Source organism: Adiantum capillus-veneris, chromosome 29 (genome assembly GCF_014529385.1).
Source record: "Adiantum capillus-veneris isolate H3 chromosome 29, ASM1452938v2, whole genome shotgun sequence".
Lineage (NCBI taxonomy): Eukaryota > Viridiplantae > Streptophyta > Polypodiopsida > Polypodiales > Pteridaceae > Adiantum > Adiantum capillus-veneris.
The window spans coordinates 45,387,849-45,403,164 of NC_140959.1; the positions used below are offsets into that span (position 1 = coordinate 45,387,849).

Below are 15,316 nucleotides of genomic sequence, written 5' to 3' on the forward strand. Positions count from 1 at the left end.
CCCTCAGAGTCATACAAAACCTCTCCCAAGCTGCCAGCTCAACTTCATGCACAGTAGCGTGGCTACCACCAATCCTGTCAGAAGGGTCCTCCAACATGTTGAAGTCCCCTCCTATGCACCAGTGTTCTGCCTGCGGCAGAGACTCAACTATCTGTGACCAAAACTCTGCTCGAGCACTCGCCACATTGGGCGCATAGATGTTCAGGAAGCCCACTAGGCAACCCTGAATCTGCATAGTAATCCACTGAGCCCTGCCTGGCACAATAATCCCTCGGCCCACAATGGCTTGCTGCAAAGAGTCCGCAATAGTCATACATACCCCACCCTGGATGCCTCCAGGTCCAAAAGTAGCTGACCAAAAAGTGTCATATCGTCCACACAAGAGCTGACCACAACGTCTAATGCGGCTTTCACACAAATGGTGCTCCTGAAGCATAAGGAGATCAATCTCTCCTCCCACAAGGCAGCGCTGAAGCTCCTGATGCAGTCGGCCCCGCTGACGCTGAAACTGGGGCCCACCTAGTCTCTGCATGTTCCATGAGATGATCCTCATGGGGAGCGAGAGAGAACTGATGTTGCCGCAGTAGCTAGATGGGCTATCTTCGAGGCTGGCTTAGATGGTGAGTAATCCGCATCCGAGCGTCCTCTAGATAGTCGTGACTGTAACGAGTGCTTGGCCCAAGCCCAAGCAGAGCGAGCCGTACGTAACGCAACCTCCTTTGTCCAGGAGTCCTCATGAATGTATAAATAGCATGGCAAGCATTGTGTATCAACAAAGAAGTAAACCACAATGTGTCTACATCCTGCTGAATCTGGAGGTGTCACCGCAAACTTGGCCAATGGCCACAAAGTCTGCTGCAAGTGTGTAACTCCTAGTTCTCCCATGTGGTGAGAGAACTCTAGGACTTGTTTGTGCAACCATCCCAACACTGAGTCGAGAGTCCACTCTGTCTGGTCCCTGCCACAGAGGGGGAAGGCGAAGCCAACTGCTGAGTCCAAGGCCTCTGTCCCCCTAGCTACAAGGAACAGAACATGGACCCTGAAGCAGGCTGCCTCATGGTCTGCTGAGGGGTCACCAAGAAAACGAGTGAAGTCGTAGTCGAAGAAATCCCATCGGCGCCGGATGTCAATGCTTGTCAGACCTCGAGGGATATCTGCAAGGGGGGACGTCTCCACCTGTAGAGGGGGCCGCAAGAAAGGCTGTCCCTCTCTCGCCAAGCGACTCGTGGCAAAGGCGCTGCCAAGAGATCTCCTAGCAGCCGGAGAAGGCCCTGCCCCCTGGGACGATTGTGGAACTGAAGCGGGCGGGGGGGGGGGGGAGAAGGAGCAGGGGGGAGCGGTGGAGAAGAGGGGCGAGGGGGAGCGGTAGAGGTAGAGGGGCGAGAGGAAGAGGCGGCGGGGGGGAGGATGAGGAAGGGGCGGGGGAACTCTGAAGGGGGAGGAGGGGCTGTCGAGGGTGAAGCTGGGGTGGGGGTTGGAGCAGGGACCTCATCCTGCTCAAGAGGACCAAACCGGTTCCGCGTGAGAACCCACTGCTGCTGAGTAGGCGCCTGAGGACCACTCTGAGTGCCAGGCTGTCGCTGTGGCCCCTGGGGTCGTCGACCATGGACCTGCTGCCATCCGTCTTCCACTGGAGCCCCAGGCTCAGAGGGTGGCTCTGCATGTGTGCGCTGTGTCTCTGTCTGTGTCTGCTGTCCAGCCCTTGCTGGCTGGGGCTGAGGCTGTGGTGTAGGTCGAGGCCTCCTCCGTGGACAGGCCTTTGCTAGATGGACCATCTGTCGACAAATGAAGCACTGGTTCGGGAGGCCCGAATACTCCACTCTGTCTAAACCAACCCCCACTCACCCGAGGTAGAAGAATAACCTTCGGGAGCGTGTGAGTGTCTCTGACCAAAACGCGAACTGAGGGAATGCCAGCCGCCTTGGCAGCTACTGAGGCTGCCGTGCGAGGTGTCTCCAGGACAGTCCCAATGGCTGAGCCGATCCTGGACAACAGTGGTAAGTACTCCCTCCGCAAACCCGAAAAGCAGACGGAGATGGGGATGTCTGCCTCCTCTACTAGAACATCCGAAGCAGGGTCGAAACCATGTCTCCACTGTCGAAAGTGGGCTCGTGCTGCTCGGATGGTCAATGGACTCATGGCGATGACCTTGGACGCCATCTCGGAGGTCTCAAACTTGATCTGATAATAACCTCGTCCGAGTATCTGCGCGTCCAAGATCTTGTCCACCTCTACGAGAAGGCGGGCCTGGAGAAGGCCACGCAGCTCTCCTCTGCTAGGTCGGGTGCCGAGAATCTTGCAGATGACAGAAGTCGTCTGCAAGCGCTCTACCTCTGCGGCTAGGCTCGCTTGCTCTGTCGGCGAAAGAGCAAGTCGAATGGTGGGCTCAGCGGGGTCGGGCGAGGGGGCTCCGGACGAGTCCCTCTGTGGCGGAGCTGGAGCCTCCATCTGTGTCTACTGCTGTGTTGAAGAAGCGGGCGGTGAAGCGACTCTGCAGCCGAGCGCGTCGAGCCCTGTCCAAGGACACAGTGCTACCAGAGCCAAGTGCAGGATGCTTCGGGGAGAAGAAGGCGGGGGAGGGAGAATGGATAAGGCGGGAGGAGTGCGGGGCCTCAAGAGGTAGCCAGCGTACGGGGGGGGGGGGGGGGGGTTGAAAGGCGGCTCGAGAGGGAGGGAGGGGGCATCTAGCGGGCTGGGCGCAGCAGGGGGTGGGCGGGCTGGCTGCCGTGCGCAAGGGAAGGCGGGGGCGGGGGGCAGCGATGGCGCAGCAGGGGGAGGGGAGTACAGCTGTAGCGAGCGTCAGATCTCAAATTAAGAATCCCCAGGATCAGGTTGTTTGTGAAAACATTATCATTTCTTTGTGCAACAAGTTTATTGATTGAAACTTACGTTGTTGTCGCTTGTAGAGAGAGAGAGAGAGAGAGAGAGAGAGAGAGAGAGAGAGAGAGAGAGAGAGAGAGAGAGAGAGAGAGATGAAATGTTATCTTCAAAAGGCCAAAATGACCTATGAGACCAATCTGTTACAAAATAGTGAATTCGATACCATGGCTCGGTACAAAAGAACTAGAAGAAAAATACTACTACTACTAGAATCCATCCTCGTCTGCACTCTGGATGTCGAGAGTATGGCTCGAATCCTCTGCTGTAGTCTTCGTCGATGCTGTGTAGCCCCTCTCTTCAATCATGGCCGTCTGAATCTCCGTAGCTCCAGTGCTTGGTCGACAAGAGTGCCGGTAGTGGTCGAATGAGTGTGGGCCGAGCTCAGCAGTGATGGCTGCTCCTCTGGCTGTCCCATATCTAGTGAAAAGAAATCTATAATCTGTCTTTGGGATTGTCTCTCTCTAGCTCTCCCCAGTAAAGTGTAACTCAAGTAGATATAGCCCAAGACATCTCTCATCCTCATAACGCATGACCCTAAAGAAAGGACCGAAACCCTCTCTGAATAAGCAGTGGAAATGGTTCCGAATCTCATAGTACATTGTGCAATGACATGTAATGTAGCTCTACCTCTGGATCTAGCTAGCTGTGTGCTGGTATTCCTATGAATCTACCAGTCTTAATCTCCAGCTGATGTGAGAATGTCCGTATCTGATGAATGGCACACCGCAAACCATGATACATATGTGTGTCCATGTAGCTGGGTCGAATCACAAACCCATCTCCTGTGAGGTGGAGAAGATGCTCTCTATAGAAAGCCATCTTCGTGCCCAACTCCAGTGGCGGCTCTATCCATGTCCTCCTGGTATCCAGCTGGATCAGGTCCTGGCGAATTGAGTCTAGTAATCTCCACCCGTGTAAGAGACATCGAGGGTGTCTGAAGAGAGTACTGGAAAGGGGGCAGCCTGCTGTTCATGGTGAGGCCATGCATCTGAAACCATGATGTCATCTGTGCATACCAGCATGAAGTGTCCCCCTGAAGAGAGTACTACCATCAGTCTCTAGTAGTACCCCACAAGTTGTGCACAAAGGAGACTGATCTAGTAAGCGCCTCAATCTCCGTAGGAGGGGCAGCTAGCTCTGCTCGAATGATAGCATGGGGTACGGAGGCCTTGGCTCTGATCAGTTGAGAGATCATAGATACTAAGGGCCTCTCCATACGTCTCCAACCATCCTGGCCAAATCGAGCCATAATTCCCCAAATCAACACTATGGGCACCCCCATCTCTTGCAGTTTGTGCATCAATCAAGCTCTCGGTACCATGTCAAATGCTTTGCGGAAATCCGCAAAGCTACAAGAACTCCGTCTCCCATGTGACCTGCCCTCCTCAGTGATGGCTCTGAGTGTCAGAATATGATCAAGAGTGGAGAAACCCCTCCTAAAACCGGCGTGGCTCTTTGCCCGTACACCCTCACCCTCTACCCAATTACTCAACTGCTGCTCAAGAATGGATGCATACAACCGTGCCAATGTGTGCCCAACCATAATAGTGCGGTAATTCCCAAGCTCTGTAGGATCACCTTCCTTGAAGATAGGCACAATAGTAGACAACCTCCAAGTCTCAGGTAACCCCTACATATGGCACGATTGAACAACACTACAAGAATCTCTACGAGCATATCTCTAGCATTTATAAAGTGCTCTGCTACTAAACCATCATGATCATATGCCCTGCTGGTCCTTATCCTGTCAATGGCTCTCTTTACCATCTCAGTGGTAAAGAAGGTGTTGGTAGGTGGGCATGGCTTTGTAGGATCTGGAAGGGGGTCCTGTCCAAGAAGTGTAAATAACGATGTCACATATTGGCTCCACACATCAGGAGAAGTAATCACTGGGGGAGGGCAGTGCTCATGAAAGAATCGCCATGCCTCTCTCGAGTCTCTACTCGAGAACAACTGATACAAGTCTCGCTCCATGTGGGCCAAGTAAGCTCGTTTCTTCCGTCGTACAAGACGCCGGGAAGCAATCTGCGACTGTCTATAAGTGATGACTCCTAAAAGAAGATCTCTCCGGAGCTGGGCTCTTATCTCTCTGCACTCCTCATCATACCAACTATTTTCTGTATAAACTATGTCAGTCTCTGGTGTAAATGTATAACGGGTATGTGACATCCTTCCTGATGTCTGGGCTATACTATGCTGAAATGAAATGTACAATGCCAAAAGAGCACGATCCACTGCTACGCCCACTGGTCTGGCTCGCACTATGAAATTCTGAATACAAGGAATAACGCTCGGCTGTGCCATAACATAGTCTACTGTACTGGCCCCATGTCTGTGTGGAAAGCATGTGAAACCAGTTGCTCTAGGAAATCGGTGTAAGCCATTAAGTATGGCTAACCCATGTGTGGTTGTCATCTCCATGAGGTATCTCCCATACTCTGTCTTGTCTCTGGCATGTGAGCATCTGTCAAGCCCCCATCTAGCTCTCTAAGCATCTCATCTAAAGTGTCGTAGAAGACTGTCTGAGAGTTTCCCGTATGGGCATTGAAGTCCCCTAGGAGGATGATATCACCATCCCTAGAAAACTCCAATATATCATCATCTAGTATAGAGAAAGGCGACTGTCCTCTGGGTGTAGCACATATTGACGTACTGGGGGGAAGTAACATATGGCAATGTATAAAAATCAGCTTGTGTCAGCTCTCAGCCTCACCCGCATGTATCTAGCATGATTATTTCTCCGTACAATATGTAGTAGTGGCTGTAACTCCTTTCTAAATAGCACTGCTGCTCCTCCTGAACCTCTCCTCCGGAGCCTCTACTCCCATGCTCAGATCTAGACTGCCCTGTGGGTTGTCTCCCATCTGTATCCCATCACATGTGGCATAAGCTGTCCAAGAGCCTGATGAGTCTATGAGAAGAAAACAATGTCCCCGTCTCCGAAACTGTCCTCAAAGGCACCAACGTCCAACCATAGATCCATTACAATTCCTAGTAGCCATCTTGAGTGTGGTCCCATAGGTCTCACACGGTCATGTAGAGTGCCCCTTTACAATCACCACCCGACCATCTCTATAAAAGGCTGTCTTTCTCTTCTCCCTTGCCGCCGTAATCTCTGGCATTACCTCTCATATGCGCAGCTGTGAGAGAGTGAGATCATCACCGAGGAAAATACCTGTCTTCTTGAGAGTAGGCCTTTTTTCCAAGAATTTCTTCTTCTCTTCCAAGGAGGGGAAGCTTAGTATGAGAGCTCCCTCTTTTGAAAATTCTCCTAGGCCATCACTCTTCTTGCCCACTCTCCATGCCTTTGTGTTTGAAGGCTTGTCCACCCCCATCATGGATGTGAGGATTGTGACCTCTTTTTCCACATTGTTTATGTCTTTGAGGCTGGCTACCCTCACATGTAGAGCCCGCATCCTCCTCCTTTGTTCCTCTTCGAGGGTCATGTTAATAAGAGTGGGTGTACAAGGAGCTTTCTTACCTTTCCCTTTCTTGGTGACCTCAATCCATTTTTCGGCCTCCTCTACTTTCTTTTGTTTTGCGAGATGACCGTGGCCCATGACTTCTCCTCATCTTTGTATTTCTTCTCTCATGGTATTCAATTCTTCCATCATGGATGGCTGAATTTCTCCTTCTTCGAGCCGCCCACTTTTTGTTGCAAGAAGTTCACCTTGGAGAGTTCGGATTGTGGCTTCTTGTGAAGCCGCTTGCTCTTTGATGCGAGAAATCCTTTCGCATAGGTTCTTCTTCTCCTCTTTCCATTCCTCCATCTTTTGAAGACAGGTTGCCTCCATCTCTTTCTTCCACTCCTTTACTTCAATTTCAACTGTTGATATCCGCTTGTTGGTGATCGAGAACTTCATGTTGAGAGGGAGGCGGGCTATAGCCACTGGGGAGGCCATGTGAAAGGGGTCAATGGGTAGCCCAATGGAGGGAGACCATGAGAGAGAGATACTAAAACAACTAAATAAATACAAGTAACTCTGAAAAATAGCAAGAAACGCTTGTGAAACCCTAAAAAACAGAGAAAATCAGCTTCGATATCTAAAAAAACAGTAAAACACATATTTAAAACCCTAAAAAACAGTGGCAAAACCCTAAAAAAAAAACGACAAAAAACAATTTCGAAACCCTAAAAACAGCAAGAAATAGTGACGAAACCCTAAAAAACAGTAAATAACAGTGGCTAAACCCAAAAAACAGCAACAAAATAGTTTTGAAACCCTAAAAACAACAAAAAAGCAATGAGGAAATCCTTAAACAGTAAAAAGAGGTGACGAAACCCTAAAAACAGTGAGAGAGTCCAAACCCATGGGGTGAGAGAGAGAGAGAGAGAGAGAGAGAGAGAGAGAGAGAGAGATGTACAAGTGGGCTTTGGGTTTTGCCTGAATATGGGGACAGTCAAGGAGGAGATTTCTTGAAGTACATGCCAAGTGCACAGTGAGAGGGAGCGAGATCTTACCTCTAGGCTCTTGCAAACTGAGAGGTAGGGTGCATGTGTCTGGGTGTGTTTCCCTTGAATCCAATCTAATGTAAATGGTTCATGCCAACATATGAGGGGGTGAATTATCAGATTTGAAATATGATGAGTGTGAGCTGGTCAAACTTGAGTCTGTATATGATGAAGATCATGTCGCTTAGGAAACTAAGATTGTTAAGCTGCAATGGCAGGACGACTTACGTTGTTTGGTGAAGGTTGCCGAGGTTCTCTCTCACAGGTCATTTTCTTCCATGCAGAGGGTTCAGAGCTTATTATTCTAGCTTGTTGCTGAACTCCTCCCTTTTTTGTGTCCTCAATCAATACAGAAAATCATAAAGAAGTTCTGCTTGCGGGAGCTTGCTGATGCTCAGCATCAAACTTATGCACTGGGTGTGAAGGAAGTATGTGTCCATTGTGTATTAGTTTCTCTCTTCTTTCTTTTGTTAGTGAGTTTGGGGATGCTCAAAAACTTTCTTGTAATTGCTGTTGTAGGTTTGGGAAGTGGAGCAGAGTAAGCATCGACCTGGCCATGTGCTTCACACTATTGGATGGCCTTTAGATAACAAAACTTATGGCGGATCTTTTTTGTATCATATGGACGATTGTAAGGTAAATTTCTTTTCCAAAGCATAAAAATGTGTGTGCTGACAGAAGCTACTTCAAACCATAATGAGGGTTGTCTTCAGGCAACATATTATGGGGGAATGCTGGGCAGAAGCTACTTCAAACCATAATGAGGGTTGTCTTCAGACAACAGACTTTAATTAAAAGAGTGATTTTGTTTTGTCAAAGAATGTTTGTTATGCCTGGTGGACACAAACTTCTGCAACATAACACTAAGATTCTCACTAGAATCAAGTCCTCATTTCTGCTTGATTTTCAATCAAAATATTGTTGCATTGATGTTCAGATTTGCACCTTCATTCAATAGAGTAGAGTAAGATAAGCTTGCTGCTGCTGTTCGCTGCCCCCACCATCGCTGAATACTGCCCCCTCGCCCTTGCGTTCCCCTCTTCCCTGCGCACAGCCCCCCTTAGTGCCTAAGCCTGCCTCCTGTGCCCGTGTCCCCCCCCCCCCCCCCCCCCCCCCACCCCCCCCCCCCCCCCCCCCCCCCGCCTCATCCCCCTTCATGTCACGCTTCTCCGCTTGCGTGTAGGCTGTTTTTTCAGCCTCCTCGTAAGTGCCTCGACACCAACACCCTCGTCTTTATGGCAGCAGAGACAGAATGCGACTTCTGCTCCACCTCAAAGGGACTCTAGAGTCCACAAAAGCCTCCTCGCCCAACACCGCGGAGCTGACCCTTCGACTTGCTCTTTCGCCATAAGAGCAAGCGAGCTTGATGGGCTAAGTGGAACGCTTGCAAGCCACCTCGGTTATCTGCAAGATCATTGGTACTCAACCCAGTCGGGGCGAGGTTCGGGAGTTACTTTGGGCCCGACTCCTCTCCGATGTGGGCAAGATCACCGATGTCCAGATCCTTGGGAGAGGGTATTACTAGATAGAGTTCGAGTCTATAGAGATGACGGCCAAGGTGATATCGACGAGCCGGCTCGGTATCCGAGCAGCTTGAGCTTACTTCAGACGATGGCATCATGGTTTTGACCCTACTACAGATGTGCTTGAGGAGGAGGCCTACTTGCCTATTTCGATCTGCTTTCCTAGCCTGAGGAGAGAGTATCTCCCCTTACTTCTCAGGATTGGTTCCATGTTCGGGACGGTTCTGGAGTCACCGCGCAATGCAGCTTCAGTTGTGGCCAAGGCCACAGGTTTGCCTTCTATGCGGGTTCTTGTTTGAGACACACACTACTGTTGCCTTGGGTGAGTGGAGGTTGGATTAGGCAGAGTGTGGAGTATTTGGGTCTCCCAAACCAGTGTTTCGTTTTTGTAGACAGATGGACCACTTAGCGAAGGCCTCTCCTCGCAGGAGATCTCGATAGTGCCTGCACTGCCTCCCAAGGCTGAACAGGCCCAACAGACCGATACCCAGGACACACAAGCAGGCCGGCGATCAACAACATTGGGTTTCGATTGGGAACTGTTTTGACCCCCTTCAGCAGGGCCCCCCTGAGGAGGCTCCCTCCACCTCAACTTCGTCGCCTCCCCCCCACCCTCACACACCTCCGTTCTGCCTCCCTCTCCTCCACCCCCACCCCCTCCTTCCGCTCCTCCTCTCTCCCTGGTGGGGCCCTCAGCCTCATGTCTTGACCCATCCCGCTCTCCTCCTCAGGCGTAGGGGACTGGACACACTTTTGCAGCGCGACGTTCTCTTGGTGGTGCTTTCACTACGAGTCGCATGGCTCAGGAGGGATAGCCCCATCTGAGACTGCCACTTCTGGTTCAGATCTCTCCTTTTGCAGCAGCCCCTCGGGGGTTGACCAATTTCGACATTAGCAGGCGTTGGGACTTCTTTGATTACAGCTTCACTCGCTTCCTAAGTGATTCTTCTCCCGATCTGGAAGAGGCTTGCTTGCGAGTCCACCTCCTCTTTCTAGCAGCCCGAGGCACAGAGGCTCTGGATACAGGGGTAGGTTTCTCCTTTCCATTGTGTGGCAGGGATCCTACATAGTGGACCTCGCACACAGTTCTTGACTGGCTTCAGGTCCAGGCCACTGAGTTCTCACACCACACAAGGGACTTAGGGGTGACATATCTGGTACAGACACTTTGGCCTTTGACCAAGTTCAGTGTGACGCCGCTGGATGCAGCAGGTTGGAGGCACATTGTGGTGCATTTGTTTGCTGACCCAGAGTCCCCCTTGCTATGTATTTGTATATGAGGATTGTTAGACAGAGTATGTAGCCGTACGGGCTGCATGCTCGTCCTGGGCCCAGGTAGGACAGTCACTTTAGACATGCTTGTCTAGAGGTCGCTCGGATGCGGATTACGCCCCATCCAAATTGGCCTCAAAGATAGAGAGGTTGGCTGCTGTGGCAGCATCTGTTTTTTCTCACTGACTCCATGAGGATCGTCTCATGGAATGTACAGGGATTAGGAGGGCCCCAGTTTCAATGTCAGAGGGGTCGGTTGCGTCAGGAGCTTTAGTGATGCCTTGTGGGAGGTGATACTGATATTCTTATGCTACAGGAGCATCATTTGTGTGAGAGCCGCATTAGACGTTGTGGTCAGATTGCGTGGTCGCTATGAGACGTTTTGGTCAGCTGCATTTGGACTCGGAGGTATCGAGGGAGGGGTATGTATGTCTATTGCGGATTCTTTGCAGTAGGCCATTGTGGGTAGAGGTATTATTGTGCCAGCCAGAGCTCAGTGGATTACTATGCAGGTTCAGGGTTGCCTTATGGGTTTCTTGAACATATATGCGCCCAATGTGGCGAGTGCAAGAGCAGAGTTTTGGTCTCATGTTGTTGAGTCTCTGTCGCATGCAGAGCAGTGATGTGTTGGGGGGGATATCAACATGTTGGAGGGCCCCTCTGACACGATTGGAGGTGGCCATGCTACGGTGCACGGGGCTGAGTTGGCAGCTTGGGAGCGGTTATGTATGACTATGAGGGTTTCTAATGTTTGGCAGCAGTCAGACTTTGAGAGACCCCAGATAGCTGGTCTTTCTCTCGCTATGAGACGTTTTCGTCAGCTGTATTTGGACCTGGAGGTATCCAGGGAGGGGTATATGACTATTGCGGATTCTTGGCAGCAAGCCATTGTGGGTAGAGGTATTATTGTGCCAGGCAGAGCTCAATGGATTACTATGCAGGTTCAAGGGTGCCTCGTGGGTTTCGTGAACATATATGCGCCCAATGTGGCAAGTGCACGAGCAAGAGTTTTGGTCTCATATTGTTGAGTCTTTACTGTATGCAGAGCAGTGGTGTGTTGGGGTGGACTTCAACATGTTGGAGGACCCCTCTGACACGATTCGAGGTGGCCAAGCCACGGTGCACGGGGCTGAGTTGGCACTTGGGAGTGGCTATGTATGACTATGAGGGCTTCTGATGTTTGGCAGCACAGGTTTTGTGAGACCCCACACAACCTGCCGTTCTCCGTTTCGACGGCAGGGTAGAAGGAGTGAATCTATCTCGGACAGATCGCTTCTACGCGAGTGACCACATTTGTGACATGGGGAGATCTGTTTGCATCCTTGCAGGGACTACTTTTTCCGACCACGCGCCAATGATTCTCACTGTGATAGACAGACAAAGGAGGGGGGTTGTGATGCTACGCATCCTCGAGAGGGTCTTGCTGGATCCTGAGCTTAGAGAGTGAGGGGAGGCACTTTGGACAGAGAGTCTGGACACACAAGACACCCCTATTGGTAGAGTGGCCTCTGGACTGGCAGAGCTTAGTCGCTTCTTCCTTTAGGAGTCTGTAGCTCGCTTGGATGCAACCAGGGAGGAGGAGAAGCGTCTTCGACGGGGCATTGTCTCCTTACAAAGGATGCAGAAGCAGCATTTAGACAATCCTTGGTTGGAGGAGCAGATGCAACAGACTAGGCAGGAATTGACTAGCATTGAGGAGCGGCGTCATGAGTTTGCCTTCCATTGACAGGCGTCTTAGTGGACCCAGGTGGGTGACAGAGTTACTGGGGAGTTTTTTGAGACAGTGGGGCCAGGCCATGCCCACACCAGTGTTAGTCAGTTGAGGAGACCTGATGGATTAGTTGCTTGAGAGCCTGAAATATGCGTGCAGTTGCTACTGACTTCTACCACGATTTGTTGTCAGTTGAGCCTCAATCAGAGTGCCAGGATGCATGCAGAGAGCAGGTTTGGGCACAGATGCCTTGCCTTGTTACTGAGGAGATGAGACAGAGACTTGAGCTTCCCCTCCAGCTAGAGGAGCCCCATGATGCCCTTAGAGCACTCCCCCGAGGTAGCTGTCCAGAGGAGGATGGCTTGACTCCCAGTTTTTTCTTGGAGTACTGGGACTTTCTTGGTTCAGATCTTTGCAGCAGATTCCAGTACGTTTTGCACACTGACGAGATGCCTGACAGCATGAATGAAAGCTTGATCTACCTCATTCCCAAGGAGGGCGGCTCCTTGGCTGAGATTCCACAGTGGCGACCCATTACCATCCTCAACTCATCCTACAAAATTCTAGCAAAGGCTCTGAGATTGAGGATCCAGCCACTACTAGAGAGCATTATACATGGGACCGAGACAGGTTTTGTCAAGGAGCGTAGTATCCTTGACAACATCTTCACTTTTTGGGAGGCGTTTGCCCTCGCGCGTCTCCAAGGAGAGGTTTGGTGATATACTCCTTGTTGATTTTGAGAAGGCCTACGACAGAGTTGACTAGGACTTCCTGGAGAGCACTCTACGCAGGATGGGCTTCATAGATGCTTGGATTAGAGGTGTGTCAGCTCTCTACAGGCGTGCGCACAGTCAGGTGCTTTTGGCAGGGGGAAGAGGGGAGCGTTTCTTGCTCACACGATCGGTCAGACAGGGCTACACTCTTGCTCTTTTCCTCTTTCTGTTCTATGTTGAGGGGATGAGCAAATGTTTGACTTCTTAGCAGGTTGGCTTGCACGGTCTTGAGCTCCCTATTAGGGCAGATGAGCTTCTAGGCATTGAGTTTACCGACGACTCAGCCTTGTACTTGGATGGCCAGGAGGCCAATCTGCACATGTTGAGCAGGCTCTTAAGGTTTTCTGTTGTGTATCATGTGCAATTATCAATTGGAGGAAGACAATAGCTTTCTGGGTTGGCAATGCTCCTACGTCTGATTGGTCACCAAGTGAGGGTTTTAGGTGGATTCCCCCAAGGATTGCAGCTCGTTACTTGGGTTGTCACGTTGGCCTCGACTTGCTCCGTGAGCAGCAGATTGCTCCCCTCCTCTTGTCCATTCGGAGGAAGTTGCTGCATTGGAGTTCGACATGGCTCTCTTTGGTAGATAGAGTTGTAGTGGACAACTAGGTGTTGTTGGTTACTATGTGGTACATCTCGTCTTGCTGGATCTTCTCGAGCTCCTGTATCAGCTAGTTAGAGAGGCGGATCAGGAACTTTCGTTGGTCAGAGCGCGACATTCAGTTAGCCCATGCCAAAGTAGCTTGGCAGGTCATTACTCTACCATGTTCTCAGGGGGGGCTGGGGCTCATAGACCCAGCTCAGCAGAGCAAAGCCCTTCTTGGGAATTTGGTTGTCAGGGATTACTTCCAGGGGAGGAGCCCTAGAAGGAGTTTTTGCTGCAGCGGCTTAGTGCTAGAGTACCTCAGGCTGGAGGCCCTTGGCAACCTTCGACCAGATGGATTTTCACAGAGATGCGCAGAGTTGGCCTGAGCAAGAGATTGGAGGATCGATTTGCTGCGAGCCTGCTTGGCTCTTGGGAGCAGCTACGGAGTGGCCTGGAGCAGCACCAACCCACTTGCATGGAGGAGCGCTTGAGACAGTCCCTTGTTTGGAACCCCATGCTTAGCACTCGGAGAGGCCACTTGGTTGGTAGTAGGCCTCATGTTGCTTGGGGTCCCATGGCGGAGGGTCCAGCGCGCACTCTAGGTGACTGGCTTCAGTTCTTAGGTTTTCTAGGGGAGAGGTACAAAGCACCTCCTACGGGGCATTAGAGGGGTGCAGAGCATGTGCCAGGACATTACAGAGGCTCTTCCTGCTGAGTGGCTCACCCCTCTAGAGACAGCAGCTCCCAGATGGATGGGGGCCTTCACGCGACTGGAGGTCCTCATCGCAGTTCGTGCTTGCTCGGAGTCTGTTCCCCCCATGTTCTTTGAAATTCAGGGAGAGGGTCGACTTCATACAGTCTCAATAGAGGCTCCACGGGTTGCGGAGTGCTGCTTTCGAAGGATGCGAGTAGTGGGTATGCGAGGACCTGTGTCACAAGTCCTGACCCAGTAGACCTTGAGGCAGGCCATTGGAGGCTTTGGGCTTGGCAGAGCTGCCCGTTTTCACGAGTGCAGTGGGACCCTGGAGACTGGTTTTGGGAAGAGCTTCTCTTCAGCTGACCACCCTGGGGTCCCTTTCTTTCAGTACATTGTTCAACTCGAGCGTCACATACTGGCAACACAGAGAGAGGCTGGTCCTGCTGCAGCACCCCATTGGCAGGAGGAGGGTCTCACTGTTGAGTTCTTGTCAGGCTTTCGGGCGCGGTTGTGGGACTCTAGACAGCCGAGGCGAGTCACTTTGTTTTAATGGCTAGTTGCACATTGAGCTACAACAGTGGGGAGCTGGCTGGTACATAGTGGCCTTTCGGTAGCCTGTGCAGCTTGCAACCATCCTTTGGAGAGTCGGCGTCATTGTCTGTGCGACTACCGTGGACTATGTTGTAGCACTTCGGGAGGCTATACACTCATTTGCTCTTCCATCCCCATCAAAGCCAACCATGCCTACCTCTCTCTTTCTTTCATTGGAGCCACCATCTTCCACGCACCTGCTACACCTACTCCACACTCTACCATTTACTTCACACGAGAACTAGCCCCTATATACTCAGTAGAGGTTCATGCAGTCCTTTGTCAACTCGACCTTTCCACATCATTGTCCACTCACCTCTCATATCTCATCTGTCTTACACACATCATCCCTCAACTTCTGTTCACACGCTACCTAACCAGACCTACCCCTCCCCTCTCCCTCCCTTCCAGGGAATATGTTTCAAAACTGTTGGTATGAGGATGAGTGCAAAGGGCTTTGCCGCACCCTACGAGCATAGAGAGATTTTGGAAAGACTACATATTAGGAGGCCGGACGACATATGAAGACCCTCAGAGGCCGCAAGCGGCAAGCATTCGAGGAGGCAAAGAAGCTGGAGCTTTACCATCCGACAGATGAAGACCCTCAGACGCCGCAAGCTAGCTTTCGAGGAGGGAGAGGAGCTGGAGCTTTACCATTATTCATGAGTATTGATAGTGCGACATAATGGCTGACTTATAGAGAGCCCCACCGGACCACACCCATTGAGGACCTGCAAACATGGCATGATTATGCAGAGGTGTGTGACGGGCAGCCTCCGATCCTAGAGCCACGACCTACAGGTATGGTAACATGAGCCGTATGCTGACTA

General features: G+C 51.2%; 1 protein-coding gene across 1 annotated transcript in view; it reads left to right on the forward strand.

The window, feature by feature from the left end:
• The window catches only part of ETFQO (electron-transfer flavoprotein:ubiquinone oxidoreductase), a 138,942-nt gene that overhangs the window by 56,408 nt on the left and 67,218 nt on the right, over positions 1–15,316 (forward strand). Inside the window, exons 6-8 of the mRNA XM_086505357.1 lie at positions 7,552–7,598; positions 7,687–7,761; positions 7,853–7,969. Of these exons, the coding sequence (XP_086361483.1) occupies positions 7,552–7,598; positions 7,687–7,761; positions 7,853–7,969 (239 nt within the window). The remainder of the gene's footprint in view (positions 1–7,551; positions 7,599–7,686; positions 7,762–7,852; positions 7,970–15,316) is intronic.